The following is a 27,821-nucleotide window of genomic DNA, read 5'->3' on the forward strand; positions in this document are numbered from 1 at the left end:
AAATTAATGGGCAGCAGGTTTAAAACAAATATAAGGAAGTGCTTCTTTACACAATGCATAACCCCACAAAACTCATTGCTAGGGATGAGGTTGAATGTCATAGCATAGTTGCCTTCAAAAAAGATGTAGCTAAGAAGGATAAATGCATCAATGGCTATTAGCTTAGATGGTCAAGGATGCAACCACATGCTCTGAGTATCATTAACTCTCTTATTGCCAGCAGTTCAAACTATACTACGGGAAATGGATCACTTGATCCTTTCCCTAAGATATTCATTCCCTTTAAAGCATTTGGATCCAGCCTCTTGTCAGAAGCAAGATACTGGGCTAGATGGAGCTCTGGTCTGATGCAGTGTGGCCGTTCTTAAGTTCTTACGTTAAGTAAATAAAAATCTTTCCACATGATTGGGTAAATAATTGCCATGTGAATACTTGCATGAATTAGATATTTGCAGAAGTATTCTCCCTAACACAATTTGACTTTTCATAAATGTTTCTGCAAATAAAAATTAACTAACCTGGATACCATTATTAATTATTAGATTTAAAAAATGGTGATTAATCACAGTTTTAATCATACTGCTAAACAATAATATAATGTAATTTATTTAAATATTTTGGATGTTTTCTATATTTTCAAATATATTGATCAGAATAAAGTGTATAGTGCTCACTTTACGTTGTTTTTATTAAAATATTTTCACTGTAAAAAAAAGAAATAAATATATGGTATTTCTCAATTCACCTCATACAAGTACGTTAGCACAATCTCTTTATTGTGAAAGTTCAACTTACAAATGCAGGTTTTTGTTTGTTTGTTTTTACAAAATTGCACTAAAAAATAAAATATAAAACATTAGAACCTGTAAGTCCACTCAGTCTTACTTCTTGTTCAGCCAATTTCTAAAACAAACAAGTTTGTTTACAGCTATGGGAGATAATATTGGCCAATTATTTACAATGCCACCTGAAAGTGAGAAAAGATGTTCATATGACACTGTTGTAGTGAGTTTCCACCCTGATATCTGCCTATTGTTAGGGATGCCAGAACAATTTTCATAGTAGAGGTTCTGTGATGGGGCACTAGGAAAGCAAGGCTTAACCAGACTTACCTGGATGAGGACGTTCCACTCTCACAGCCCTGCTAGGCATGCTCAGACTTCAGCCTGAGTATAAAGGCCTGCAGACAGGCCCAGTCTGGGCTGGAGGTGAAGGAGGTACTGCCAGGGCGCCTGGAGTCGAACTGCCAGTTGGACTGGGCCAGGAGAAAAGCCAGCAAGACACCAGAGACACTGTCAAGGATCAGGAGGCAGGGCCCTGGAGAGAATCCGGTGGAACTTGGCGTGTTGCAGATGATTCCCCACTAAGGATGTAACAGTATAGTAGATTAACCTATAAGCTTTTACTTATCGAATAATGCTGTAGACTACATGCATTTCCCTCCCCCTCCCCTGCCAGTATACTTTTTAGCAGGCTAGACAGCATTCTGGCTCAGACCTGGCTTGCGCTGGGTCGGGGACCTACCCGCACTGCAGCTCTGCATTTCAAGTATATTAGGAGCTGTGTGGGCAGGCAGCCCAGTTCATGCTGGGTCCCCCCTCAGTCTCCTCTTTTCTAAACTGAAAAGTCACAGTCGTTTTAACCTCTCTTCATATGGGACCTGTTCCAAACCCCTAATCATTTTAGTTGCCCTTTTCTGAACCTTTTCCAGGACCAAAATATCTTTTTTGAGGTGAGGGGACCATATCTGCACACAGTATTCCAGATGTGGGTGTGCCATAGTTTTATACAGGGGCAGTAAGATATTCTGGGTCTTATTTTCTATCCCTTTCTTACTAATTCCTAGCATCCTATTTGCCTTTTTGACCAACGCTGCACACTCAGAGGCAGTAGCACAGAGTAACAGGCAGCCATTCCATGAGGGGAGCTGGTTTTTAAACCAGCTCCCCTCATGGGCCAGCTCCCACCTGGCATCCCATGCTGCTGCAGCAGCGTGGAGTGGTAGGTGGCTCCACAGGAGTGGGGCCAGAGTGCACTGCCTGTTGGCCCCACCCCCAGTGTTACGCCAAGTCGGGATTCCCCCAAATCCTGCAGCCCCATAGCAGCAAGAACAGACTCTGCCAGCCAGAGAATAGAGAGGGTTTATTTCTCCTCCAGGCTACAACACAGCATAGACGTGATGTGGCTATAGGAGTATGGGCCAGGATGCCTCAGATCCTTTAGGTTAGAGGGGGGGGTCCATCACCCCCCTAGACCTCCAGCCCTCAGTTTAGGCTGACTCCTTCATATTCCCCAGCCAGCAACTGACCCTTCCCCTCAAGCCTTCTGTTGGTCTCCACCTCTCTCCCTTTGTCTCTCCCCCTGGGAATCCCCTGTTATCTCCTCAGGCTGAGCCTAGGTGTCTGGGTTAATACACGTTTGGGTGAGTCAGTGGGAATCACACATCGCAGTGCAGGGGGACCCCGGGGTTACAGAGCAGACAGCCCCCCCACTACGCCACACCTGGTGACACAGAATAGTTGACTAAACAATAAGAATTCATGAGGTTACTTGACTATTCAGTTAACCGATATTTAACATCCCTATTCCCCACCAAGTTAATGGTGGACCACACCACCACTATTAGGGCCCCAGACTGGGACCTGGTGGAATAGGGAGGCCCTGGATCTCCCTACCAACATAAGAATGGCTGTACTAGGTCAGACCAAAGGTCCATCTAGCCCAGTATCCTGTCTGCTGATAGTGGCTAGCACCAGGTGCCCCAGAGAGGGTGGACCGAAGACAATGATCAAGCAATTTGTCTTCTGCCATCCATCTCCAGCCTCTGACAAACAGAGGCCAGGAACACCATTTCTATCTCCTGGCTAATAGCCTTTTATGGACCTAACCTCCATGAAATTATCTAGCTTCTCTTTAAACTTTGTTATAGTCCTAGTCTTCACAGCCTCCTCTGGCAAGGAGTTCCACAGGTTGACTACACGCTGTGTGAAGAAGAACTTTCTTTTATTAGTTTTAAACCTGCTACCCATTAACTTCATTTGGTGTCCTCTAGTTCTTCTATTATGGGAACTAATAAATAACTTATTTATTCAGCCTGTCCACACCACTCATGATTTTATAGACCTCTATCACCGTGGTCCCCAACCCGGTGCCCGTGGGCGCCATGGCGCCCGCCGGGCTCTTTACATGCGCCCGCGGAGCAATCTGGGCTGGCAGGTGCCAGCCCCGGGCGCATGGCCGGTCCCGGCCCTGGGGGCGCCGCGCGTGCCCTTGCCGGCTCCGGCTCCGGCATTAGCCCCGCCCCCGGGGGCACCGCGCGTGCCCTTGCCGGCTCCGGCCTTGGCCCCGGCCCCGCAGCGCTTACGGGGGGCGCGCCGGCCCCGGGCGCGTGGCTATGGGGGGGGGGGGCCCCGGCCTCAGCCCCGGGCATGCGGCTGGGGGAGGCCGCCCCCGGGCGGGCAAGTGTCCCCGCCCCCTGGCGCCCGGTGGGCAAACGGCCACGCCCCCTGGCGCCCGCCAACCTGAAAAGGTTGGGGACCACTGCTCTATCATATCCCCCCTGAAAAGTCCCAGTCATTTTAACCTCTCTTCAGATGGGACCCATTCCAAGATGCGGGCGTACCATAGTTTTATACAGGGGCAGTAAGATATTCTGGGTGTTATTTTCTATCCCTTTCTTAATAATTCCAAACATCCTATTTGCCTTTTTGACCGCCGCTGCACACTGTGTGGAAGTTTTCAGAGAACTATCCACGATAACTCCAAGATCTCTTTCCTGATTTCTGATAGCCAAATTAGCCCCCATCATATTATATGTATAGTTGGAGTTATTTTTTTCCAACATGCATTATTTTACACTTATCCACATTAAACTTAATTTGCCATTTTGTTGCCCAATCACTCAGTTTGGTGAGATCTTTTTGAAGTTCTTCACAGTCTCCTTCTGTCTTACCTAACTGTTTAAGATAGTCATCATCCACAAACTTTACCGCCTCACTGCTTACCCCTTTCTTCAGATCATTTATGAATAAGTTGAAAAGGATTGGTCCCAGGACTGACTCTTGGGGGACACCCCTAGTTACCCCTTTCCATTCTGAAAATTTACCATTTATTCCTACCCTTTGTTTCCTGTCTTTTAACCAGGTCTCAGTCCATGAAAGGACCTTCCCTCTTATCCCACCTCCTCAATCCCCAACCTGTAGGCCCTGCACCTGCTTTTATTGATTCTGGATGCTAGGCCATACTGCCCCAGCGAGAAGGATTCTGGCCATGAGGCTCCACTGTCCTAGGGAGAGGGCTGTATGTTTAGGACAGGAGCTGAATTACTGAATGTGCAGGGTTAGGGTATGATTTTAAGAGCCCTAGCGACTCAACAGCTCCCCCTGGGGGGGGGGGGCAGGTGCACTATCCCATCACAGGTTCCAAGAGCCATTTAACCAAACGATAAACCCTGAATATAATGGAAACCCCTACAAGCCATAGGGTGCAGCAGCACCTCCATCATCCCTAGATCCAGCAGCTATACCTATTGTCCTATGCTATCCATTTTAATGCTCCCCTATTTATTTTGGTTCTGCACATTCTAAACTCAAAACTCTAGTCATCTGAAGAAGTGGGCTGTGCCCATGAAAGCTCATGATACTTTCTACGTGTTTTGTTAGTCTATAAAGTGCTACCAGACCATTTGTTGTTTTTTAAGTTTATCATTGTAGAATAGTATGCTTATTTATTTTATTTATTTATTTAATTTTACCCAGCCTTTCTATTTAAAATATTCAAGGCGGCTTACAAGAACAAAAAAAAAAATACAAATATATATATATATATATATATATATATAAAATCAGTGTCAGATAGCCACTGGACTGACTGGATTCATGGCCAGAGGCCCTGGCCAACTGAAAGGCTCCCAGAAAAATCTACCACTGGTAGAAGCCGAGCAGAGTGGGGGGGAGGCAACTCACCACAACAACCACCAGCCCTTTACCCCAGTAGCAGCTACAGGATGACAGAAGCCTCCCTCTGTAGCAGTCCCTGACACCAGAAGCTTTGGGACAGGGAAACCCTGCCCCAGCACTCCCACGCATTTCTGGCCAGATCCACTCTCTTTCAGAAACATCAGGTGGGGGGCAGAGGAAGCCCCAGTACCCGGATCCCTGTTGTGGCCCTGGGACACAAGGTCTCGGAGTCCCTGCTGGGGGTCCAAGTTGTGGCACTAGGACAACTTCTGTGATCTTGGGGCTATGGGTGGGGCCAGAAAGGAGCAAAACAGGTTGTGGGGAGGGTGGAAGGCCCCCACTTGCTTTGACCCAGGGCTCCAGAAAACCTTATTCTGCCTCTGTTCACTATGGGCTTATCTACACTACAGAGAAGATTTATGATCTTCTACTGTTGGATTTAGCGGGTCTAAACCCATAAATTGAAATGCAGCCCCCACTGGCGTCCTGTATTCCTTTCAGTGAGAACTAAGAGAAGCTGATGGAAGCATGTGCTCCCATCGGCCTCCCACAGTATGGATGCTATGGTAGTTCAGATTAAGTTAAGCCGTATCCAGCTATGCATTTTGCATAGTTGGGTGGCATACCTTAATCCGAACTGCCTGGTCTAGTGCAGAGCTAGGCATATATGCCCATGTCAGGTAATGTGCATGTTAAACAGGAAGGTTTATGCTGCAGTTAATGACTGAAGTATTTACTTCCAAAGCCATTGCAGATACCACTTTTCTTCTATTTCCCTGTCAATGTCCCTGTTCCTCAGTACTCCACAGTGCCCTTAGCCTTTGTTTCCAGTTAAATTATAGTAAAGAGCTAAGAGTGGAAGAAGCCCCGGCAGTCTGACCACATGCATATTGGCCTATCATGTGATAGCTCTTTTTCCATTTGGGGCACAAAACAAGACGTTAAGGGTGATCCCCTGCTGTAGGATTACAGGCCCCCATTAGATATAGGCAAGCTATGGTTTTTAATAGAGCTGGGATATTAGCATGAGTCATAGTCCCAACATATGTGACCAAACCAAAGGAAATCATGAGAAAGAAGAGTTACTGAGTTAAGTAACTCAGCAGGGATCCTTCAAAGTACCAATGTTAACTTAAGGTTTGGGGTGAAGTAATAGAAATCAAACATGGTTAATTGGATACCAGGTACAGTAAATAACTGGCTATATAAGAAGTTGCTTTTGCTGGCCTCAGATAAGCTCTGATAATTGACAATGACATCACTTGTGTGCTAAAGATTATTAAAACTCCTAAAAGATTAATTGCCAATAGCTGCCTGCTAATAGTTAACCTTAAGTTAACACTGGTACTTTAAAGGATCTCTGCTGAGTTACTTAACTCAGACCAAGCTCTAACTGAGCCCCTTTTAAGTATCTTGATCAAATGTTTATAAATGTTTTGTTTATGTTAGTGTAATCCTTTGCTTATTATTTAGGCTTCTGGGGCATTTTAGATCTATAAATATAGTTCAGCCTTTGGAATTAATAAAGGAATTTATGGTCAAATTAGTGTTATTGTAATATACTGCATAAATACTAATTTCAAATTCTTTCTTTCTCTAATATCTTGGGGAAACTTGTTGAGCATGTTTTCAGGCATTCCCCAGAGCACAGCAGCTGGTGTTGGTAATGTCAGCAAACTTTACATCCTGTTATTGCATTTTCTAGCTGAGGGATGGCATCTTAATGAGGAGAATATCCATGACTAGTGCACATTCAGTTCACCTTTTTAGTTTTATTTTTCAGCCAGTTCCCTTTCAGGAGCAGTTACTCATGTCAGGATTTTATGGGCTTCCCCCTTGCTTCCCCCCTCCCCTTCTCCCATGCATTTGAACAAATCATTCTTTGCCAGCCACTGGCTGCTGCAAGGCAGGTAGCCTTCTGCAAATAATGCAGAATTTGCAGTTATGCAGAGAAGGAATTAGAAGGCTCAAAGAACACTCTTCTGGTCTCAGCAGGTCATTCACCTATTTCTCGCCACATTTGTCACTTGACGGCATAATCACAGTCTCTTGACTAAGTTCAGTTTCAGTGAAACAAATGCCCAAACCAGCCATACCTATAGGCATGCTAATAGGTGTTCAGGATATAGATAGATGATAGCTACACCCTTAAGGAGTGCTGGATAGTTGCATGTTGTGGGTAGCAGATAATCTAATTCTTAAGCTTTACGTTGTGATTTAGATTTTATGAATGTGAATTAATTTTAAGTTTATTGAGCTCTGATACATTCACTTTTGCCCTCCTGATATAAAAATTGGATAGGTTCTGGTCACCTGCTGAAAACAATAAAGAAAATTTCTAGGAAATAATGCATGGCAGTTGAAGAACATCATGGACAGCCAGATTGGGTTTCAGCATCTATCAGCTGGCATGCTGCTGTTGTAAAGCAGGCTTTTTCTGTCCACAGCCTTCGTGTATAGCCCATCCTGCCACACAAGGCCCCTCACACAAAACCCCAGATACTCAGAGGAGCATAGGAAGCACAATGCGAGTTCTGTGAACGGAATTTGACCTTACAGGCATCCTAAAACTCAAAAGCACCAAAAAAACAGGGAGGTGAGCATGACTAGATAGCGCCTAGCTGCATTTACAGACAAGCCTCATTTGACCGTAGCTTGACCGGCCTTAGAAGCAAGAGAAAAAGAAAACATAAGGTAATAAAACACAACTGTCTCACACTAACTATGCCCCATCTGGTCCTGTCCACGAGAGGATCACGCATACATCACAAAAATTCCTATAGGGCAGTATTGTCATACTACCTCATCACTAGCCTAACAGGCCCTGCCAAAAGCAGACCCTAGCATGGCATTAGACACCGAATTTTTGTATAAAAGACCCTCAATCCTTTTGTTCGACGGAGGTTCCGTGTATTGAGGGCACGTGTCTTTTTTTTTTGCCCGGCTAAAGGATTGATCACCCTGAGGCTGCCTTCCCACCCTTTGAATCAAATATAGGGGTGCACGAGTCCTGAGCATGCTCCGAGTTCTAGTGTGTCTTTGTGTTGTTATCATTGCAGGATTTGTAAGTATTGCTTAAATTTATTAATTGGTAGTTTAGTTAATAGTTAAGCTGTATTAATTATATCCTATAATCCTGTGAAGTATAAGTAAGTCATATTAAGTGTATTGTATAGATAGTGTGATTTTGTGCTATGTGAAAGGGTTAAGTTTTAGCCCAGGTATAAGTGTTAGAAGAAAAACCCAGGAGTTGTCAACTTGTAACAGTAAAAAAAATCAATGACTAACTCCACCAGCTGTCCTAAAGTGACATTGGAGGGATTAGCTGTAGGTAGTTCTTTTATTATCATTATTTTAGCTTTGTTTTTTGTAGTTTTCATTTGTATGCTGCGTTGTCTTAGGCGAATTAGGGACAGTGATTTGATATAAGTGAATTGTAATCAAAGAATTGTAATCAGTTGGGTATAATTGTGCCCAAGCTTTTCTACACTGTAAAAGTATTGAGCAACTGCTAGTTTAAACACCTACTTGTTAATTGCTGGTTCTGACCACTTAATAAAAATCATTTGTTTCACCATCATCCAGTAGTTTTCACTGGGTAGTCGGCTTTAACCCTTGAGGCTCCCATCACATCACAGAACCAAAGTAAGACAGCTGCAAGATTGCACACTTTGAAAATAAGGGCATATAGTACAGGGACAATGAATACAATGTTAAACAGTATAGACCACAAATGATGTAGAAATAAAAGTTAAAATGGGGCAGGAACCAGATTATTTCATGACATCTTGAAATCTTGAACAAAACACAAAATTCTGGTGAAAAAATCATTTTGGCTTGAGCAAAATGTTTCATTTTGATAAAATCAAAACATTTTGCCCAATTTTGATTTTTAAGATGAAATACAATTACTTTCTAAATATAAAACATTGAAATGTTCCATTCCAAAAAGGTGAAATAGGAGAGTTATCATTATATATATATATATATATATATATATAGTATCATGCGCTTTCATGGGCAAAACCCACTTCCTCAGATGACTGAGTTGTCAATTACACATGTGTAGCATTTATCTATAGTGTTTTTCAACCATTTAAAAATTACTGAAAAAATTGCACCAAGACAAATCAACTATATCATCATTCTTGATGAGACAAAACAAAGTCCCCACTATCTACAATGCAGGGGGGGCAGGAACCTCAGGCCTAGGGACAGAATCCTGGATCCGCATGCCTGGATCCAGCCCCCAAGAATCCCCCCATTTCAGCACTGGGAAGACTGCGCTGGTGCGTCAGCCCCCTCCACTGTGGGGCTAGAGCTCTCAAAATCTATTACGCTGGGCCCCCCCAAGACTCTAGTCTGTGAAGGGAACATGGGGAGTGTCTTTCTCCTTCTCAGTCAGGGTGCCACATTGAGGGGTTTGTTTTGTTGTATTTTGCTTCTTCAGTGTGGTCCCCAACTGATTTTTCTGTATGTCAGTGTCCACGACCCAAAAAAGCTTTCCCACACCTGATCTACAGTATTCACCGCTTAAGAACAATAACTGAAGAACTTGCTCTACCTCTAAGGACCCTACTATAATTGAGAGGCTATACAGGAAATCTTAAGAACCTCTGATTCCACTACTGGTATTCATGGTCCATGCATGAAGTTCTAACACTACCACAAAAGGAGCAGATGAAACTATTTTCTAACATTGCTCATCCAGTAACAACCATATTTTTTAAAAAAGACAGCTCTCATTCTATGGTGGGAGTGTGTGTGGCTGCAGGTGACTCCCACTTTGCTTTGCGGGTATGAATTTTCAGACTTTTTTTTTTTTGCCCTGCAACTGACAGCAGAAGCTAAATCTATATATTTCCCTCCCACTTTATGATCACATCTCAAACACAGAGAAGCCGTGGAAGGGTGATTAGGTGCAGCCAATGTCAGAAGACGGGTCAGAGTGGTGATGAAGGGACTTCTCTCCACTCAGCTGCTTTGGCTTCTCCTTTCTTTTCACTCCACCAGAAGTAAGTACCTGCTTTAGTTCACACATACAACAGAGACAACTGACCTGAAGGGTTATAATTTGGGGTCTGGTAGAGATGGGTTTTAGTGGGCACTTTTTCTTCTAGTTGCCAATTATGTAAATTAAGAAATGGTTTCTCTCAGAAAAAAATTAAACTAAATTTGTCTGTCTCCTATAGGTGAATGCTAGAGAGAAAGTTTAGCTATTTAGATATTATCTGTTATCACTTGCAGATATTGTGCAAAATATTTCATTCCTGGAGCACTGTGAGCCCAGAGCTGTTTCCTTAGCACACCAAATGACTCCAGAACTAATGCTGTCACTTGACTGGTAATCAGAGCTAGATTCTCTCCTCAGTACAAGACCAAGGAATAAGGAAGGCCTAAGGACTGCTCTAACTTATACAACCTGGAAAATGATAGGCTATGTCTAGACTACAGGGTTTTTTTTTTTTAAAAAGTGGCCTTTTTAAAAAAAAAAAAAAGTCATTTGCGTCTAGACTGCTGCTGTCTTCTTTCAAAATTACATCGAAAGAACGTGGCAGTTTTTTTGACAGTGGTAAACCTCATTTTACGAGGAAGAATGCCTTTTTTCAAAAGAGCTCTTGAACGCAAACAGGGCTTTTTCGAAAGAGAGCATACAGATTTCCTGGGTGCTCTCTTTAGAAAAGGCGGATCGCTTTTTCGAAAAAAGTGGTGGCTGTCTAGACCATCTCTTTTGAAAGAAGCTTTTTCAAAAGATTATTTCGAAAAAGCTTCTTTCGAAAGAAGCATGTAGTCTAGACGTACCCGTAGTGCATAGCTGTGCTCTGGTAGGTCCCCTCCTATCTCCGACATGCTCCCCACACCAGGCTGGCAGAGTTCATGTAAGAACCAGATTCTGAGCTGGGCAGCTAGCATCAGATTGTGGCCACTCTACACCTGTGAGCTACACAAAAGGAGCAGATTGGGGGGGGGGGGGGGGAGGGAAACAAGAGTCTGGTCATACAGGAAGTAGACAGTTGGCAAGTTTTTTTCACTCTAGTCCGCTCGCCAATTACCATATTCCTTCTGTATGCCCCTCCCTGACCTTCACCAAATCATCCTATAGGAAACTCCCTAATCTCTTAGCATGAGTAAAACGTCTGTGTTTTCATTCTGAATATCTGGTCACCCTACTCTCTGGATTCTGATGGGGGATGTAAAAGGGAAGTAGTGGGCATGAAGAAGGAGCTGGACTCCTCTGGCTGGGTACAGGAGATATGGGCAATTTGAGGGGATGGGTTATGCCAGGTACTAAGGAGAAGGTGGTGAGGGAAATGAGTAGCAGGGGTATCATTTGCAATAAAGACAGTTGTCCACCCTTAACTTTTCCTAGATGCCCCATGTCTTTTACTCCTCCCACCCAGACTTTGCACGATATATCCTCATGTATAATGTTCTATGTGCGGACATAACCCCCCCCCCAGTGATATAGGGGAGGTTTGCTGGTGCCAAATAAGTGTTTTCAGTGATTTGGGGAAAGGAAGAGGCTGGGGTCTGGAGGAATTGGATCTAGTGAAGGGGTCTCTGAGGGCTACCGGAAACTTTGCTGAGTATCTCTCAGCTGTGGCTATGCTCAATGTGCAACAGCCCAACTGGATGGTATAAAAGGTGAGGAGTGAGATTTGGGAAGAGAACACCTTTCACTGCCAGATTATAGTGAGGGATCTCTACTTGACTGGGAGAGGAGATTAAGCCCCTCTGGAGCTGATGCATGATCTGGACAGAGTCAGGTGGGATAACTGAAAACAATAAGCATGCAGTCTCTCTTGTTCTGTGTCTGTCTGAAGGTGCTGATGAGCTGAGGCTGGTGGATGGAGGCAGCCCCTGTGCTGGAAGAGTGGAGGTTAAACACCAGGACCAGTGGGGAATGGTGTGTGATAATGATGAAACAGAGCGGCAGTATCATTCAGTAATTTGTAGACAGCTAGGGTGTGGCTCTGCTGTTGCAACATCTGAGGCTTTAATTTTTGGAAAATATTCTGGACTGACATGGCTCTCAGAAGTTGTTTGTCATGGTAATGAGTCAGCGCTCTGGGACTGCAAACACAGAGGATGGGAATTGAAATTTTGCCCTTATGCTGCTGGAGTACTCTGTTCAGGTAAGAAATCAACTACCCCATTTCCTCTAGGCAAAATGAGGTGAATCACATTTGTGACCAGAGTGAGAAATGACTACAATCTGTACTAACTCCCGTAACTGTTATTTATAAGCCTGGATAATGAGACAGTCCCGGTGTGAATGCTGCCATCAGAGATTTGTAATGGTTCTAAAACATGCAAAATTCAAATCGTTGCATGAAGGAGCTTATCATAAGGGAGACTGTGAGGTAGGCTCCTCTCCAGCCAAATGGTGGTTCATTCCTTTCTGCATTTGTAATTGTCACTACAGTTTTCTCTGAACTGTTGTGGGTGGGCTTCAGGGATAGATAGCACAGCTACTCTTACTGCCACCTGCTGGAGAAACAGCTTCACTCAATGTGTTGTTTCCAAAGCAATGGCACACAGAGCTATCTGATTTGATGTCATTTTGCATTGTCTTGGAGGGTGGATTTTGGACAGCCTAGGTGGAGATGGGTGAACAGCAAGCTGCAGCCAGCTCAAGGGACTGAATGGAACTAAAAAGAGTGAGGAGGTTGGGATGAAAAGATGCAGACCAGGCTGAGGACTGAACTGGTGTTCTTGGATCTAATTGCTGAAGTTTCCTGGAGCATTCAAACCCTGCTGAGGAGCAGATGCTGGCAAGCATTAAACATTTGCATCCCCTGGTGGCACTGATCCAGAGCTCTTATTGCAGCTTCAGGACTTCCTCTACTTATGGCTGATTTAGCCTGTGAATTAGCACCTCTGTTTCTTTAGCTGATACACTCCAAAGAAACTGATCTCTAGGGCAGCAGGAGACCCCCCCTAAAGATTCTCAGCATCCTGCTTCTGCCCCCAAAACAAATGGACTCCAGTGAATGTCAGATCTTCAACTATGGCCCCAGTTATTCCACAGTGAGTAGAGACATGTGCAGTCCAGGGGTGGGCAATAATTTGAATGGGGGTGGTGCACTCCACGATTTTGGTAAGTGATCAAGGGCTGCACTTCTGTGGATGGGGTGCAGGGTCTGGGACAGTGGGTGGGGTGTAGAAGGGAGCTTGGGATAGAGAACTGGGGTGCAGGAGGGAGTGTGGGGTCTGAGAGGGAGTTTGGGTGAAGGAAGGGGTTATAGTCAGAGGCAAGGGTTTAGGGTCCTGGGTGCGGGAGAGGATTCTGGCCTGGGGAGGGATGTAGGAGGAGGTGCAAAGTCTGGGCAGGAGCTGTGACCTGGAGGAGGTGGGGAGAGGGGATACAGAGGGTTTGGGTGGTGGCCTGGGGCAAGTAGTTGTGGGGAGAGAGGGGGTGAAGTGCCAGAGGCAGGCTCTGGCTGGGAGGAGCTTACCTACGTGGCTCTGAGCCAGCAGCACTGCCGCCTCCCTTCCTGTGGGCTGTTCCATGTGGCTCTGCTCCAATACAGCGAGGGAGGGAAATAAGGGGATAGGGGGAGGAGGAGTGAGGTGGCCCTGCCGTCAGCAAAATTTCTCATCTCCTATTGGTCAGCAACTGTTCAATGGAGCTTGGTGATTTTGCTAGGGGGTGGGGACAGCACACAAAGCTTTCTCCTCCCTCTCCAGCTTGCAGAGCAATTAGCAGCCTGCTATTCAAAGGGGTGCTCCTTCTTTGCAGTAAGAGTGCTGGTGAGGCAGCCGCTTGCTGGATCTGGCAGCTTGGCGGGCCGCAGCCAGTCCACTAGCTGCCACTTGCCCACCCCTAGTGCAGACAGTATTTGTGTCCCTGTGAAACCCGTATCTGTGAAGTAAGAACAATGTTTTCAAACATAGTATCTAAAGTGAATATACTAAATCCATATTAGCATATCTCACTAAGAGCATTTATTTGGGTAGCTAAATATAAATGTGTAAGTCTAATTTTAGGCACGTATATCTGAAAATCCTGATCTGTATGTTTCAAGCATAACCTGTCTTTAAAAATGTTTGTGCAATAAAGTGTGTAAAATCAGAGTGAAGAAAACAGTAAGAAAATAGTAATTAACAAACAGTAGGGAGCTGTGCCTCCTGTTCGCTATGCTCGCCAACCTCCCTCTTGCGGGGCGTAGGGTCCCTTCTCCCTCCCCCCCACCTACCAGACCAGGCCCCTTCTCTCCCCCCATAACTTGAACCCCCTTTTCCCCTTTCCTGGCAGGTCCATGCCAGGCCTGGCTCTAACCCTGGTGGCCATGGAGGTGCGGGGGTGCCTGCCCCCCTGGCGTGGGGCACAGTGAGGAGTAGATAGTGCCATGTGCCTGTGGCATTCCAGGGCACTGCAGCCTGCTGAGGTGGGGAAAGCAGCAGTGGGGGGGGGGGGGGGGGCACTGTCCTGACCTCTCCCCTGTGCAGTCCCGCCTGCGCTGTTCACTGACTCGGCCCTGCCCAGAGAGCCCAGGCCACCCACCAGCAGGGAAGGAGCAGACAGGTCAGTGCAGTGGCTCCCCCAGATGGCTTGGGCGTGCTCTGGTAGCCACGGTAAGCACAGCCACTGGGAAGGGGAGTGAGTCTCCATGGGGGCAGCTGGACTCCAAGCTGTCAGGCACCACGCTCCAGCTCCCCAAGAGCATGGCAGTGGGGGAACTCCCAAGAGCCTGCTGCTGGCACATAATCCCCGCTGGGAGCCCCACTCCTAGCACTTGTCCCTGGGCTGCTGTCCCGAGCACTGCACTCTTCCCCCCCCCCCACCCACACACACCCTTCCCGGGCTATCACGGCTGTAATGTGGGGTCTGCCGGCTTCTGTGCCATGTTTCTGTGCCATGGAGTGGTGGAAAGGAAGTGGGGGCTTGGTTTAAAATAGCCATTCCAAGTGGCAAGGGGAAGCAGCAAGGTCAGGCTCGACGGGGGGAGGGGGGAGGGAGGCAGGCAGGACATACAGTGAGGTGATGACATCATCCTGTCTTCCTTCAGGAAAAGCTTTTTTTATATATAGAGCAAGATAAAGTATTCGTTTAAAACCTCTGATAACAATTTTGTTTTTAAATTATGGTGTCTAATTGTACATTTTAACCCTACTAGATGCTACATCACTGAAGCATACTCATTACCATATCTTATAGTTTCTAAATACTTTCACTAGAGAAATATTACTTTTAAATATTTGCAGATCAAGATATAAAAAGATGCTGCAGCGTGTCAGTGTCTCAATCCCTGGCTTTATTGATTCTCTAGGCCATATTAAGTCCCAGCTGGTTGGAGGGGACAGTGTCTGTTCAGGACGTGTTGAGATAGAACATGGAGAAATATGGGTTTCAGTCTGTGATGCTGACTTCGATCTCAAAGCTGCCAGTGTGATCTGTAGCGAATTAAACTGTGGAGCAGTGGTATCCATCCTGGGAGGAGCTGATTTTAAAGAACAAGATGTGCCAATCTGGAATGAAACCTTTGTGTGTGCTGGGAATGAACCACAACTCTTCTATTGCCCCAGGATATCACATTTGAATGAGACATGTTCACATGCAAACGATGTCAGCATTGTGTGCTCAGGTAAGAATTAAAGCAATGATTACAATATCAGAGATAATTATTCTAGACTCCTGATGTAAAAAACAAAATATCTTTACCACAGGAAGTCTTGGATCACGGCTGTGGTATACAATTCTTTCAAACAAAAATTACCCAAATGTTTTTCATGGCAATAAAACAATCAATCCCCTTCTTACCTCGCTTCCATTTTATTCAAATATTTGTTATTCAAAGTTATCAAAAGCTTTCTGTGTCCAATTAAGCAAGAAGTAGTGATTCTCTGGAAATTCTGTAATTTACTTTTCATCCATAATGCACTCTCTCTCTCTCACCCTGTAAATATAAAAATTAAGGCTGTCAATTTTAATGGCAGTTAGCTTTCAGTTGTAATCACAGTATTAATTACACTATTAAACAGTAATAAAATATCATTTATTTAAATAGTTTGGGTATTTTTCCATATTTTCAAATATATTGATTTCAACTGAAACACAATAAAAAATGTACAGTGCTCGTTTTCTATTTATTACAAATTTTCACACACTAAAAATGTTAAGCAAAAGAAATAGTATTTTTCACTTCACCTCAAGCATGTATGGTAGCACAATCTCTTTGTTATAAAAGTACAAACTTTTATATATATATAGTTACATAACTGCATTCAAAAACAAAACAATGGAAAATTTGAGCGCCTACTCAGTCCTACTTCTAGTTCAGCCAGTTGCAAAGACAAACAAGTTTGTTTATGTTTACAGGAGATAATGCTGCCTGCTCTTATTTACAATGTTACCTGAAAGTGAGAAAAGGCATTTGCATGGCATTTTGCAGCTGGCACGGCAAGGTATTTATGTGCCAGATATGCTAAACATTCATGTCCCTCTTCATGCTTCAGCCATCATTCTGGAAGGCACACTTCCATGCTAGTAACACTCATTTTTTAAAAAAAGTATTAATTACACTAATTGGGGAGAATTTTATGTCTCCTGCTCTCTAATTTCCCCTCATTCTGCCATGTATTTCATGTTATAGCAGTCTCAGATGGTGACCCAGCACAGATTTAATTTAAGAACACTTTCTCTGGAGGTTTGACAAACTGCAAAGACAGTACCTGTGATGGATTTGGTCACTTGGCTGTACTGATATATCAGTGAGCCTATCTTCCTGTCTTCAGGGGTGCCCCTTAACTCTGTCCTGCTGAGCCAGGCCCTCAGGTCTCCTCCAGCACAGACACAGAGGCTACGTCTATACTGCTTCCTTCTTGCGCAAAAGTCTATGCAAATGAAGTGTGGATTAGCATATTGCCATACTTAATTTGCATAATTAATTAGGGGCTGTTTTTGAGCAAGAGACTTTTGTGCAAAAAGGAGTTGTGTAGACGGCTCCCTTTTGCGCAAAAAACCCCTCTTGTGCAAGAGCCGTTCCTCCTGAAAAAATTAGGAAAAACGGCTCTTGCCTAAGATGGGGGTTTTGCATAAAAAAGAGCCGTCTGCACAGCTCCTTTTTATGCAAAAGCCTCTTGCGCCAAAACAGCCCCTAATTAATTATGCAAATGAAGCATGGCAATTAGGGTTGCCCGGTGTTTGGTTTTCGCCTGGACTGTCCGTTATTTGGGTCTCCCGTCCAGTAAAAAAAACAGAAAATACAGGACATGTGAAATGTCTGGTATTTCCTGTTTCCGTCGGACGGAAGCCCAGCAGGAAAAATTTTCCCCTGCTGCGTCTGGCGGAGGGCGAGGGAGTGAGGAGCGCAGAGCCATATAAAGGCACAGAGCCCTTTTTTTTTCCTCAACAGAAGTTATTCCCGGTGCTTTTTTTCTTTGGGGTGGGGGGAAGGGATTTGGTATTTTTGGTTAAACCATCTGGCAATCCTGGTGGCAATATGCTAAAACATGCTTCATTTTCATAGGCATTTGCGCAAGAAGGAAGTAGTATAGACGTAAAGAGGTAGGGACACAGCCCTTTGTCATATAATATAGACACTGAGATCTGCTTTGGGAAGCCTCACCTAAGGGGATTTGCCTCAGCACCCAAATGCACAGCCTCAGATAAATCCATCTTATCCTGTATAAAACTTTATATAGAATAAGCTCATTTTGTTCTCTCTCTTTCTCAAAGTAAAGAGAGCTATGCACAGACTTCTTGCCCTTGCCCCCAATAACTATTATTTACACCGGGTTTATTAATAAACAAAAGTGATTTTATTAAGTGTAAAAGGTGGGATTTAAGTTGTTGTAAGAGATAGCAGACAGAATAAAGCAAATTACTAAGCAAAATAAAACAAAGCATGCAAACTAAATTAGATTAACTAAAAACTGGTTACAAATAACATGTTCTTCCTATAAAGTTCAAATAATCTTTGCACAGACTGGATGCCTTTCCAGTCTGGGTCCAGTCATTTCTCTTGTTCAGCTTGGCTCTAGCTGCGAGTTCAGGGCTGCTGCCTGCTGTGTGGGTCTGAATGCTGGGCTAGAAGGTTATAGTTTGAATTTTGGTGCCGTTGTGTGGCCTGCACCTTGAGCCCTGCACCCCTTCACGGTGAGAGGAAATTCTGGGACCGAAGCAGCCTGATTCCTGCCTGAAGAGGATCCCTGTGAGAAGAGAGCAGCCCCTCTGCAGTGACTGAGTCATCTCTCAACCTGAGGCTCATTCATGGAGTGTGTGAGTGCACCAATTTTTAGTTAGTCAGGCAGGGAATCTGTTTGGGGATTTTATTACCTGAAGCATATTAAGCCTGTGGAGGGATGTACTGCCTTCTCCCATGTGTGAGTCCTTTGGACTGTACTGGACCTAGTCAGCCCCACTGCTAAACCACTGCAGAGAAGGATTTTGTGGTCAACAGTCATCAAGGGCCCCAACAAAGTACGCGTACCAATGGGACACTGATCTTACAGTTGCTGGGCACCGGTGACCCTAAAAATAGTGTTTTACCCTGTTCTGTTCTATTTGTCTCCTGTTTAATATATTTGTGTTTGTGCCATTTTCTGGGAGTCTCCAACTATCTGGCAAATACGTGGGGATTACCCTGGGCTAGAATTTTCCTCCCAAGCTGCCCTGGTGACCCTGCCAGGAAGGAGTGAGGGGGGTGGAGGCACCGCCAAATAAATCCATCAGAAAAAATAAAGTTGAGTGGGTGGCGGGATCCAGAAGAACCCAGACCTATCCATCAAAACCTGTAAAGAGATTGGCTTTAAAGAAGGTAACCAGGTGGAGAGGGGGCGCTACACTCGAATGGTGAAAATGAATATGTGTCAGTCCATAACACAACCCATCATTAGCATAAATGCATGTACTCTGGAATGTTGTTTGAAGCATGGAGGGAAACATAAATCTTTAGCATATCTGGCATGTAAATATCTTGAGACACCAGCTATAACTGTGCCTGGCAAACACTTGGCTTTGCTTTCCGATAACATTGTAAAAAAGAAGTGGGCACCATTATCTCCTGCAAATGTAAAAAAACATGTTTATCTGAGCAATTGGCTGTACTTAATGGACTTTAGACTCTAAAGTTTTACACTGTTTTATTTTTTGAATGCAGTCATTTTTGTACATAATTCTATATTTGTAAGTTCAACTTTTCTGATAAAGCAATTACACTACTTTATTGTATTAGGTGAATTGAAAAATATCATTTCTTTGGAGTTTTTTACAAAAAACAAAGTGAGTGCTGTGCACTTTGTATTCTGTGTGATAATTTAAATGAAAATATTTGAAAATGTAGAAAACAGCCAAATATATTTAAATAAATGGTTTTTCTATTGTTTAGCAGCACAGTTAATCATGATTATTTTTAATTGCTTGACATCCCTAATATAAATATTAATAATAATATGGGGTTGAGGATGTGTCTTAAGAGTTTTCTCCAATAACTTCATAATCTGTCTCTTTTTGAAGGAGCTACTGATGACCTGAGGCTGGTGGATGGAGGCAGCCCCTGTGCCGGGAAAGTGGAGATTAAACACCAGGATCAGTGGGGGATGGTGTGTGATAGCGTCTGGGAAATGGAAGATGCTAACGTTGTTTGTAGGCAATTGGGATGTGGATCTGCTATTAGTGTCCATGATCAAGAACATTCTGGTTCCAGTTCTGGGCCAATTTGGCTGGATGAAGTTGTCTGTAATGGTACTGAGTCATCTCTCTTGGAGTGTAAACATAGCGGATGGGGTGTGCATAGTTGTGATCATTATAAGCCAGCTAGAGTCACCTGTTCAGGTAAGAAATCAACCGTAAAGGTACAATCCTCCTGAGAAAAAAGGGAATTAATCTAGAGCAGTAGTTCTCAAAGTGCAGTCCGCGGACCACTAGTGATCTATGGCTGCCTTCCAGGTGGTCCGTGTTTGTTTGCAGTTCATCTCCTTCACCCCTTAGCGGGGACTCTGTGCTGATGCTTCAGCCTCACTCTCCCCCCTCCCAAATGCAGCTGGAGCACTAGTGTTGGCTTCCCGCTACTGGGGGGAGTGAGGCAGCGGGGAGAATGCACAGCGAGGCTCGGGGCTATCTGGCTTATGGGGAAGAAGTGCTCTCCCTCCCACTCTCCCAGCTAGGGGAACAGTACTGAGCAGGCGTGCTGCCTGGAGGCTTTCTCTACTGCTCCCATTGGCTGGAATCGGCATGGGGCACAAAGGCAAGTGAGTGGCCCCCCCTTCCCCTTGTATCCAGATCCCCGCACTCCTACCCCACTCATGCACCCCCATCCCCCGAGACCCTGCACCCCAGCCTGCTCCTGCATCCTCCCTCGTTCCTGCACACTCACCCTTGCTCCTGCACCCTCCCTTCTGGTCACTCACTGCATCTTCCCTTGCTCTTGCCTTTTAATAATTCCAATTAATATTTCCTTTCTTACTGGTTAAATTACATCATTCTCCCTAGCTGCAGCACTAGCAAAATGGCTCGGCTGTAATTAATGGCAAGCTTCCATTAGCACGGAAAGATTTGCATTGAGGCAGGTGGGCCACGGGCCAAAAAGGTTAAGAATCAGTGATCTAGAGTGTCACATGCTTAAGTCCTTAATCTACTATATATTGCAGAGAGATTGTTCAAGAACTGCTCCTAAACCAGTGGTCTCCAACCTTCTTAAGCACAAGATCACTTTTTTGAATTTAAGTGCAATCCAAGATCTACCTGAAACCCAAATACCCTTGCCCCACCTTTTTCCCACCCCTTCTGCAAAGCCCTGCCCCTGCTCATTCCATCCTCTCTCCCTCCCCACCCTCCTTCACTTTCACTAGGCAGGGGCAGAAGGTTGGGGTGCAGGCTCTGGTCTTGGGTTAAGGGATTTGGAGTCTTAAGGGATTTGGAGTTGCTCTCAGCTGAGCTTGGGGCAGGGAGTTGGGGTGTACAAGGGGGTTCAGGGTACAGGCTTTGTAAGAGAGTTTGGGTTTAGGGGGAGCTCAGGATTAGGGCAGGGACTTGGGGTGTAGGAGGAGGTTTATGACTGGAGCAGGTTTCAGGATGCAGCCTCCAGCTGGACACTGCTTACCACAGGTGGTGCAGTGGGGCTAAGGTAGGCTCACCCCTGCCCTGGCCCTGCACCACTCTCAAAAGCATCCAGCAAACCTCCTCCATCCCAGGCCTTATTGTGCCCCCCTCTGTTCCGTGGAGATAGAATACAGGGTGGGAGAGGGGACACCCTGACATCAGCACCCGTTCCTCTTCCTGCCCTGCCCTGAACTCCAACCCTCTGCCCCTGCCTGGTGAAAGCTCTAAGACAAAGGGCAGGAAGTGTGCAGCAGTGAGGAGAGGAGCAGTTGAAGTGCAAGCCTTTGATAGCCTCTTGGCCAAACCTGTCAGGATCACCTGTCAGAGGCTCCAAGATCTACTAGTAAATCCCAATCTAATGGTTGGTGACCACTGTCCTAAATGGTAAGAGCTAGGACCACCAAATGTGGTATGCAGCTTCCTCTTATCATAACTTAAAGCACGGTCAGGGTTTGGTTGTACTAGGAAAAAGGGATGTGCCTGGAATGAAATTTGTTTTATGAGAAGCAAACAGAAAAGAAACAGTCATGAAATCAAGTACAGTCCTCAAAATTGACATCACTGAGCAAATGTTGAAAGAGACTGAACCAAGATGAGTCAGTAAAATAGGATGAACCTATAATAGGATTACTTCTCAATAAAACTTACAGAAAAAAAAGATAAAATGGAGAAATTTGGAGTAGTGCTCTGTTTTGGCACAGCTAAGTCAATGCTTAAATAAAACATTGAAACTTTGAAAACTGGAAGAAAATGTTATTGGAGACCAAATTGACTATAAGCCCTTTTTGATAAAACAGAATGAATAAGAGTTTATAGGGATGAAGAAAAACTACATTTGATGGAATTCCTATTTTAAAAAAATACTAAAAAATTTAAATAGAAAAATTGTAATCTATTTTTTTAAAGAAATCTTAAATAAAAATTAAATTCACAAAAATAACACTGTATTTTTGAAAAATACAATCATTTAAGTAAAGCGTGTACATTTTCCTTTTTATTTAAAACAACAACAACAACCCTTAACTGAGTTAAGGGCCTGAGCAATACCAGGTAAAATCTGCGAGTGAAAAATAAATAGAAACCTGTTATTCTTATTAAACTTTCTAGACATTGGGGAAAATGTGTGTAATTCACATCCTCAGTCACTTGTGAAAGATTTTCACTATTCCAACATTGTTTGTTTCAATAATACATATTTCATTTTTACACACCTCCCATTTTACAGGTTTTACAGTGCATTGAAAGAAAATAAGGTTATAGGTAACATCTAGCGTGGATTTGTAAAGAACAAATCATGTCAAACCAATCTGATAGTTTTCTTTCATAGGATAACAAGTTTTGTGGATAAGGGAGAAGTGATGGACATGGTATACCTAGACTTTAGTAAGGCATTTGATATGGTCTCACATGACCTTCTTATCAATAAACTAGGCAAATACAACTCAGATGAGGCTACTATAACGTGGGTGCATAACTGGCTGGATAACTGTTCTCAGAGAGTAGTTGTTAATGGTTCACAGTCATGCTGGAAGGGCATAACAAGTGAGGTTCCACAGGGATCTGTCTGTTTTGGGACCGGTTCTATTCAATATCTTCATCAATGATTTAGATGATGTCATAGAGAATAAACTTATTAAGTTTGTAGATGATATTAAGCTGGGAGGGGTTGCAACTGCTTTAGAGGACAGGGTCATACTTCAAAATGATCTGAATAAACTGGAGAAATGGTTTGAGGTAAATAGGATGAAGTTTAATAAGGACAAGTGCAAAGTACTCCACTTAGGAAGGCCCAATCTGTTTCACACATACAGAATGGGAAGCAACTGTCTAAGAAGCAGGACTGTAGAAAGGTATCTAGGGGTCATAGTAGACCACAAGCTAAATATGTGTCAAAAGTGTGACACTGTTGCAAAAAAAGCAAACTTAATTCTGGAATGTATTAACAGGAGTGTTGTGAGCGAGACATGAAAAGTCATTCTTCCTCTCTACTCTGCGCTGATTAGGCAATTAGGAAATTTTTGATGATGCTTCTGGTTGGTGGCACTCACTCCTCCACTTCCCACTTTCTTGAGGAATAACCACATTCTTTCCTCTCCATAGAATATAGTAGTAGAGACAAAGCAGAATACAAAAACTGGATGATCACTCTTCTGGGCATCTGTATTGCATCATTCCTTCAAAGGAGTTCCTTTCCTGCTTCTGAGGCCCCCATCTCTGCCTGCTTACATCCCTCTTCCCTTTTAAAGTACTTCTGTTTCCACCTCTACAACATCACCCCTCACTCTACTAGCCGCAGGGATACTTGAACCTATCCACTTCTCTTGGCTGCCTTAGTTGCCCCTGGCTCTTTCTCCCTTCCACAAGTTTGCTCTCCTATTTGCCCATTCCTGAAAGATTCTGAGTCCTGTTTGGAATGCACAGGGGGGCAGGAATAGATATTGGGAGGATGGTAGCTATGCATAAGCAGGGAGTTATAAGTACTAGACACAATTTTAAAAGCATTGAGGTGCCTGGAGAGGCACCTATTGGAATTTTCAGAAGTGCTTAGGGACCCACCTACCATTAAAATCACTGCCCACCACTACCAGTGCTTCCTGTCTCCTGCTTTTTCTTCCCCTTGCCCTGCTTCTAGCTATTACCTCCTTCTCCCTCTGCTTTTCCTCACACTCTCCTCATGTCTTCCTTCATGTTATGCACCCTCTGCATTCTGAGCTAAGTTGTATTCCCCTGCTTCCTGCCTGGAGGTAAGCAGGGGGCAAAAGGAGAATCCGCTGCCTGTTTACAGCTTTGCTTCTCAGAACCACCTTAGCCTGGAATAGCAATTGAAGGGAAAAACCTGCAGCTGTGGGGTGGTACATGCAGAGTCTGGTCACATATAGGAGCTGTGAGAGGCTGGAGTATGCTCAGCAACCAAACTCTAACAAGTCTCCACAGAGCATGTGTGAATTGCAGTTATTCAAAGGCACCTAACTCGGCCAGATTTTAGCAGATTTTAATGAAAAAATAAGTCACATTCCTGACTCAATACAATGTTATAATCAATTCATTACTTGGGGAAATTAACATTCTTTTGTCTAATTTCATTTTAGTAAGTAGCTCAACTGTTTTTAAAAACAAAACAAAAAAGTCATCCACTTGACATGAACGACATTGCAAAACATTTTAAACAGGATTTTACAATGGGAAGTGACAAACAATCTTAACTATAGTCATGACTGCTTGCAGGTGCAATGTATGTGTAAAATTCTGCATAATTTATATATCCATTTTTATCTCTGTTTACATAGTGTGTGTGTGTGTGTGTCTGTGTGAGAGAGAGTGTGTGTGTGTGTGTGTGTGTGTGTGTGTGTGTGTGTGTGTGTGTAAAAACAGATGCAAGATTTAGCTGAATAGAAAGGCATGAATGTAATGACTTCTAAAAATCCATAAAATAATTTATTAATAATCATTATTCTTCCCTCTGTCTATTGCCCTCATTATGTTTTTCAGGACTTTTAATTGCGTCTTTATATTTTAAATTGGAAATAATGCTGTCTAGAGACTGTAATTTTTATGTTGCTGCTTTGAAGCACTCAGAAAATAAGTAATAATAATTACACATTATTTAAAAATATTAATAACACTCTTTCTAAATGGTAATGGCAGATTGTGATTTAACATAATGTTATTTGTTATAATAGATGATGTATTATTACAATGTATACATTGGTATATCCTTAGTTGATACAGGCCAGAATTTTATTCCTGTACTAATGCTAAATTGCATATTATTCCAAAATTAGTTTTATTGAAATAAACATCATACATATCGTATATTATTATAATCTCACTGAACATTTATTTCCAGGTCATATTACACCCCAGCTTGCTGGAGGAGACAGTGACTGCTCAGGACATGTTGAACTAAAACATGGAGAAACATGGGCAATAGTCTGTGATTCCAACTTCAGTCTCACCACTGCCAGTGTGATCTGCAATGAGCTAAACTGTGGAACAGCCATAGCTATCCTGAGTGGAGCACAGTTTGGAGAAGGAAATGGGAGAGTCTGGAATGAAACATTCCAGTGTGTAGGAAATGAATCTCACCTTGCGTACTGTCCCAGAACATCTCTTGTGAATCAGACATGCTCGCCTGCTAATGATGTTGGCATCATATGCTCACGTAAGACTTCAAAAGGATGATTCTAGCCTACTGTGTGCTGTGTTTCTTGCAGTGGAAAAGAAATAGGACTAAGTTACAGTGAATGTGAAGGTGTTTGTTTAGGATACTAGAAATAGGTCATATGGTTCCTGGTTTAATAGGCTACAAACTGTGAAACACAAATTGCTGCACAGTGATCTTACAAGTAAACACCCTACATCCTAGGTCAGATTAAACAAATATGGAATATATTGTGGACTATGTTAATAAATATGCTAATAAAATGTCCTTATTGTGAAAGGAACTTGGATCATGGGGCTAGTATAAATTTGTTCAAAAACACAGAAAGACTAACATTTTGATGGCATAAATGGATGCAATTGCCTCATAATAGTTTGTATAAATTAGTTCTAAGGCTCCCTCTCTAAACCCATCTCTCTTTTCCCCAGGACACACAGGGCTGCGGCTGGTGAATGGCAGCACAGCCTGCTCAGGAAGGGTGGAGATCCAGGTGCATGGTGCCTGGGGAACCCTCTGTGACTCACACTGGGACTTATCCATTGCCAATGTCCTTTGCAATCAGCTCGACTGTGGATTTGCTGTATTGGCCCTGAGAGGAGAATATTTTGGAAAAGGAAATGGCTCTAACTGGATAGACTCACTTCACTGTAACAGTTGTGAATCCCATTTGCATCACAGCTTTGTTACTACCTTTGAGGCTTCTCAGTGCCCACTTGATGCTGAGGCCAGTGTGGTATGCTCAGGTAAATACAGGAGAAATGCAGAATTAATGACATCTACCCTTCAGTGTGTGATACTGCCCTTCAGGGAGGAAAATAGTCTGGATCCTAAATCAAGCTGCAAAAGCAGTAGGCAGGTTGGGGGTACAATTGAGCCTTTCTATTCACATTTGGAACAGCGTATATGTTTCCTTTTTCTTTCTTTTTCTCTTCTTTTAATAAAAATAGACACCACACTAGTCATTTTCCAGCCTTTGAGAACAGTTGCAGTTCAAAAATAGGTCATAGAGTTGTCATTAATTCCACTATTTCACACTTCACTTCCTCCAGAATCCATTAGTGCCAGTCATCTGCACTTGAGTCTCCCATCTGTTCACATGTAGATATAAATGGAACTCCTGAGACCAGTGGTGGAAGTAGAGTCCCGTGTGCAGCTTCATTTTGGGGGGGCCCCCTTAGGACTCAGCCAAAAAAAAAGAACATTCTCGCTTATCCCCCTCCCCCAGCTTTTCATTCTTTTTCTTCATCCTGTAATAAGTAAATACAAATTAAGTGAGGTACTTTGATTGGGGCAGGGTTTGAGGTACAGGGGTCCAGCTCTGTGAGGGAGTTTGAGCATAAGTTGTGGGCTCTGGGCTGGGGTAGAGGGTTAGAGTGTGTGAGGGGGTCAGTGCTTACTTTGGCTGGGGCGCTTTAAAGCGACCAGCACTCCCCTCTGGCAGTGGCTCCTGAGAGAGGGCAAGCAGTCTCCATGCAAGCTGTCTGCAGACACCACCTCCACAACACCCACTATATGTTGTTCCCAGCCAATGGGAGCTGCGGAGTTGGTGCTCCGGGAGGAGGCAACATGAGGAGAAACCCTCCTGGGGGCCACAGGGACAAGCCAGCCACTTCCAGGAATGGCACAGTGTGGAGGGAGGGAACCCTTAGCCCTGCTGTTGGCACATTTATGTGCACTTCTTCTGGAGGAGACAGTACATCTCCATGCACTACCTGAGGAGCCACTCCCTCCCCTGGCAAGGCGTGCAGTGACATGCCAGCAGCTGACCACTTCCAGGGGCAGCATCATATCATGGCATTGCAGGCAGCCCGCCTGCCTAAGCCCGTCTACACTGGCAACCGGGACTCAGGGGCAGATTGTCAGATGACATTTGTCCTGCATGGGAGGAGGGAAAGGAGGCTGTTGTTGGGGCTTCATGCCACTGCACAGTATGTTTCATAGTAAATCTCCTGCTTGAGACACGCAAGCAGGCCCCTTTCTCAATACAATGAATTGGGTGCCTTCCAATTCAGTAACATATAACAGCAAAACCTATGTACAGTACATCTAATATGCAGTAGAGTTCTAGACCTCAATTCAGAAAAGCACTTAAATCCCATTCAACTCACTGAGACCTGAACATATTTTGAAGGGCTTACATGAATAAGGGCTATACTGTTACCACTCAAGGGCAAAGATAGAGCCCTGAAAATCAGCAAATATCTGCATAGGGTTCTAAGCATAGGACACTCTGAACAGTTGAAAATAATTGGTTTGTGAAATAATTGATTAATGAAAATAATTGGTTTGTGGAGTAAGATGAGATTCCTCCTCATGGTATGTTGGTCAGAGTCCTGGATGAACTGTGGAACATTTTGTGTCAGAATACAGAGTAAGTTTACAATCAAAGTGAGATTTTTGTCAAAAAAAACCACGCAGAAGTCTTGATGTTAGTTATAAAAACCATAAGGAGTCAAGACACATAGTCTGAAGTCATTTATGATACAAAACCGTGAACAAAATCAGCTAGTCTTTATTTTACATGTGACATTTGATACTGGCTACATCTACACTGCCCTTCTTGCACAAAAAATATGCAAATGAGGCGAAGTGTGGAATATCACCACACTTCATTTGCATAATTAGTGAAGCTTGTTTTTGTGCAAGAGGCTTTTGT

General features: G+C 43.9%; 2 protein-coding genes across 7 annotated transcripts in view; one reads left to right on the forward strand and one right to left on the reverse strand.

Annotated features, from left to right (window-relative positions):
* Positions 1-13,494, reverse strand: part of LOC102448849 (scavenger receptor cysteine-rich domain-containing protein SCART1-like) — a 122,646-nt gene extending 109,152 nt beyond the window's left edge. For all 4 annotated transcript variants that reach the window (XM_075903288.1, XM_075903282.1, XM_075903264.1 and 1 more), the window contains exons 1-2: positions 13,418-13,494; positions 1,113-1,363 (exon numbers count right to left, since the gene is read on the reverse strand). The gene's annotated coding sequence lies outside the window, so the exon portion shown is untranslated. The remainder of the gene's footprint in view (positions 1-1,112; positions 1,364-13,417) is intronic.
* LOC102455180 (scavenger receptor cysteine-rich type 1 protein M160-like) overlaps positions 7,818-27,821 on the forward strand; it is an 89,501-nt gene continuing 69,497 nt past the window's right edge. For 2 of the 3 annotated variants that reach the window (XM_075903235.1, XM_075903243.1), the window contains exons 1-7: positions 7,818-8,022; positions 9,855-9,973; positions 11,783-12,094; positions 15,233-15,547; positions 19,420-19,737; positions 24,851-25,165; positions 25,594-25,908. In XM_075903235.1, coding sequence (XP_075759350.1) covers positions 9,913-9,973; positions 11,783-12,094; positions 15,233-15,547; positions 19,420-19,737; positions 24,851-25,165; positions 25,594-25,908 — 1,636 coding nt within the window. In that variant the 5' untranslated portion in view covers positions 7,818-8,022; positions 9,855-9,912. Of the gene's footprint in view, positions 8,023-9,854; positions 9,974-11,782; positions 12,095-12,465; positions 12,990-15,232; positions 15,548-19,419; positions 19,738-24,850; positions 25,166-25,593; positions 25,909-27,821 lie in introns of those variants that run through there. The other variant, XM_075903252.1, reaches the window with a different exon arrangement.

Source organism: Pelodiscus sinensis, chromosome 1, assembly GCF_049634645.1.
Source record: "Pelodiscus sinensis isolate JC-2024 chromosome 1, ASM4963464v1, whole genome shotgun sequence".
NCBI classification, from domain to species: Eukaryota; Metazoa; Chordata; order Testudines; family Trionychidae; genus Pelodiscus; species Pelodiscus sinensis.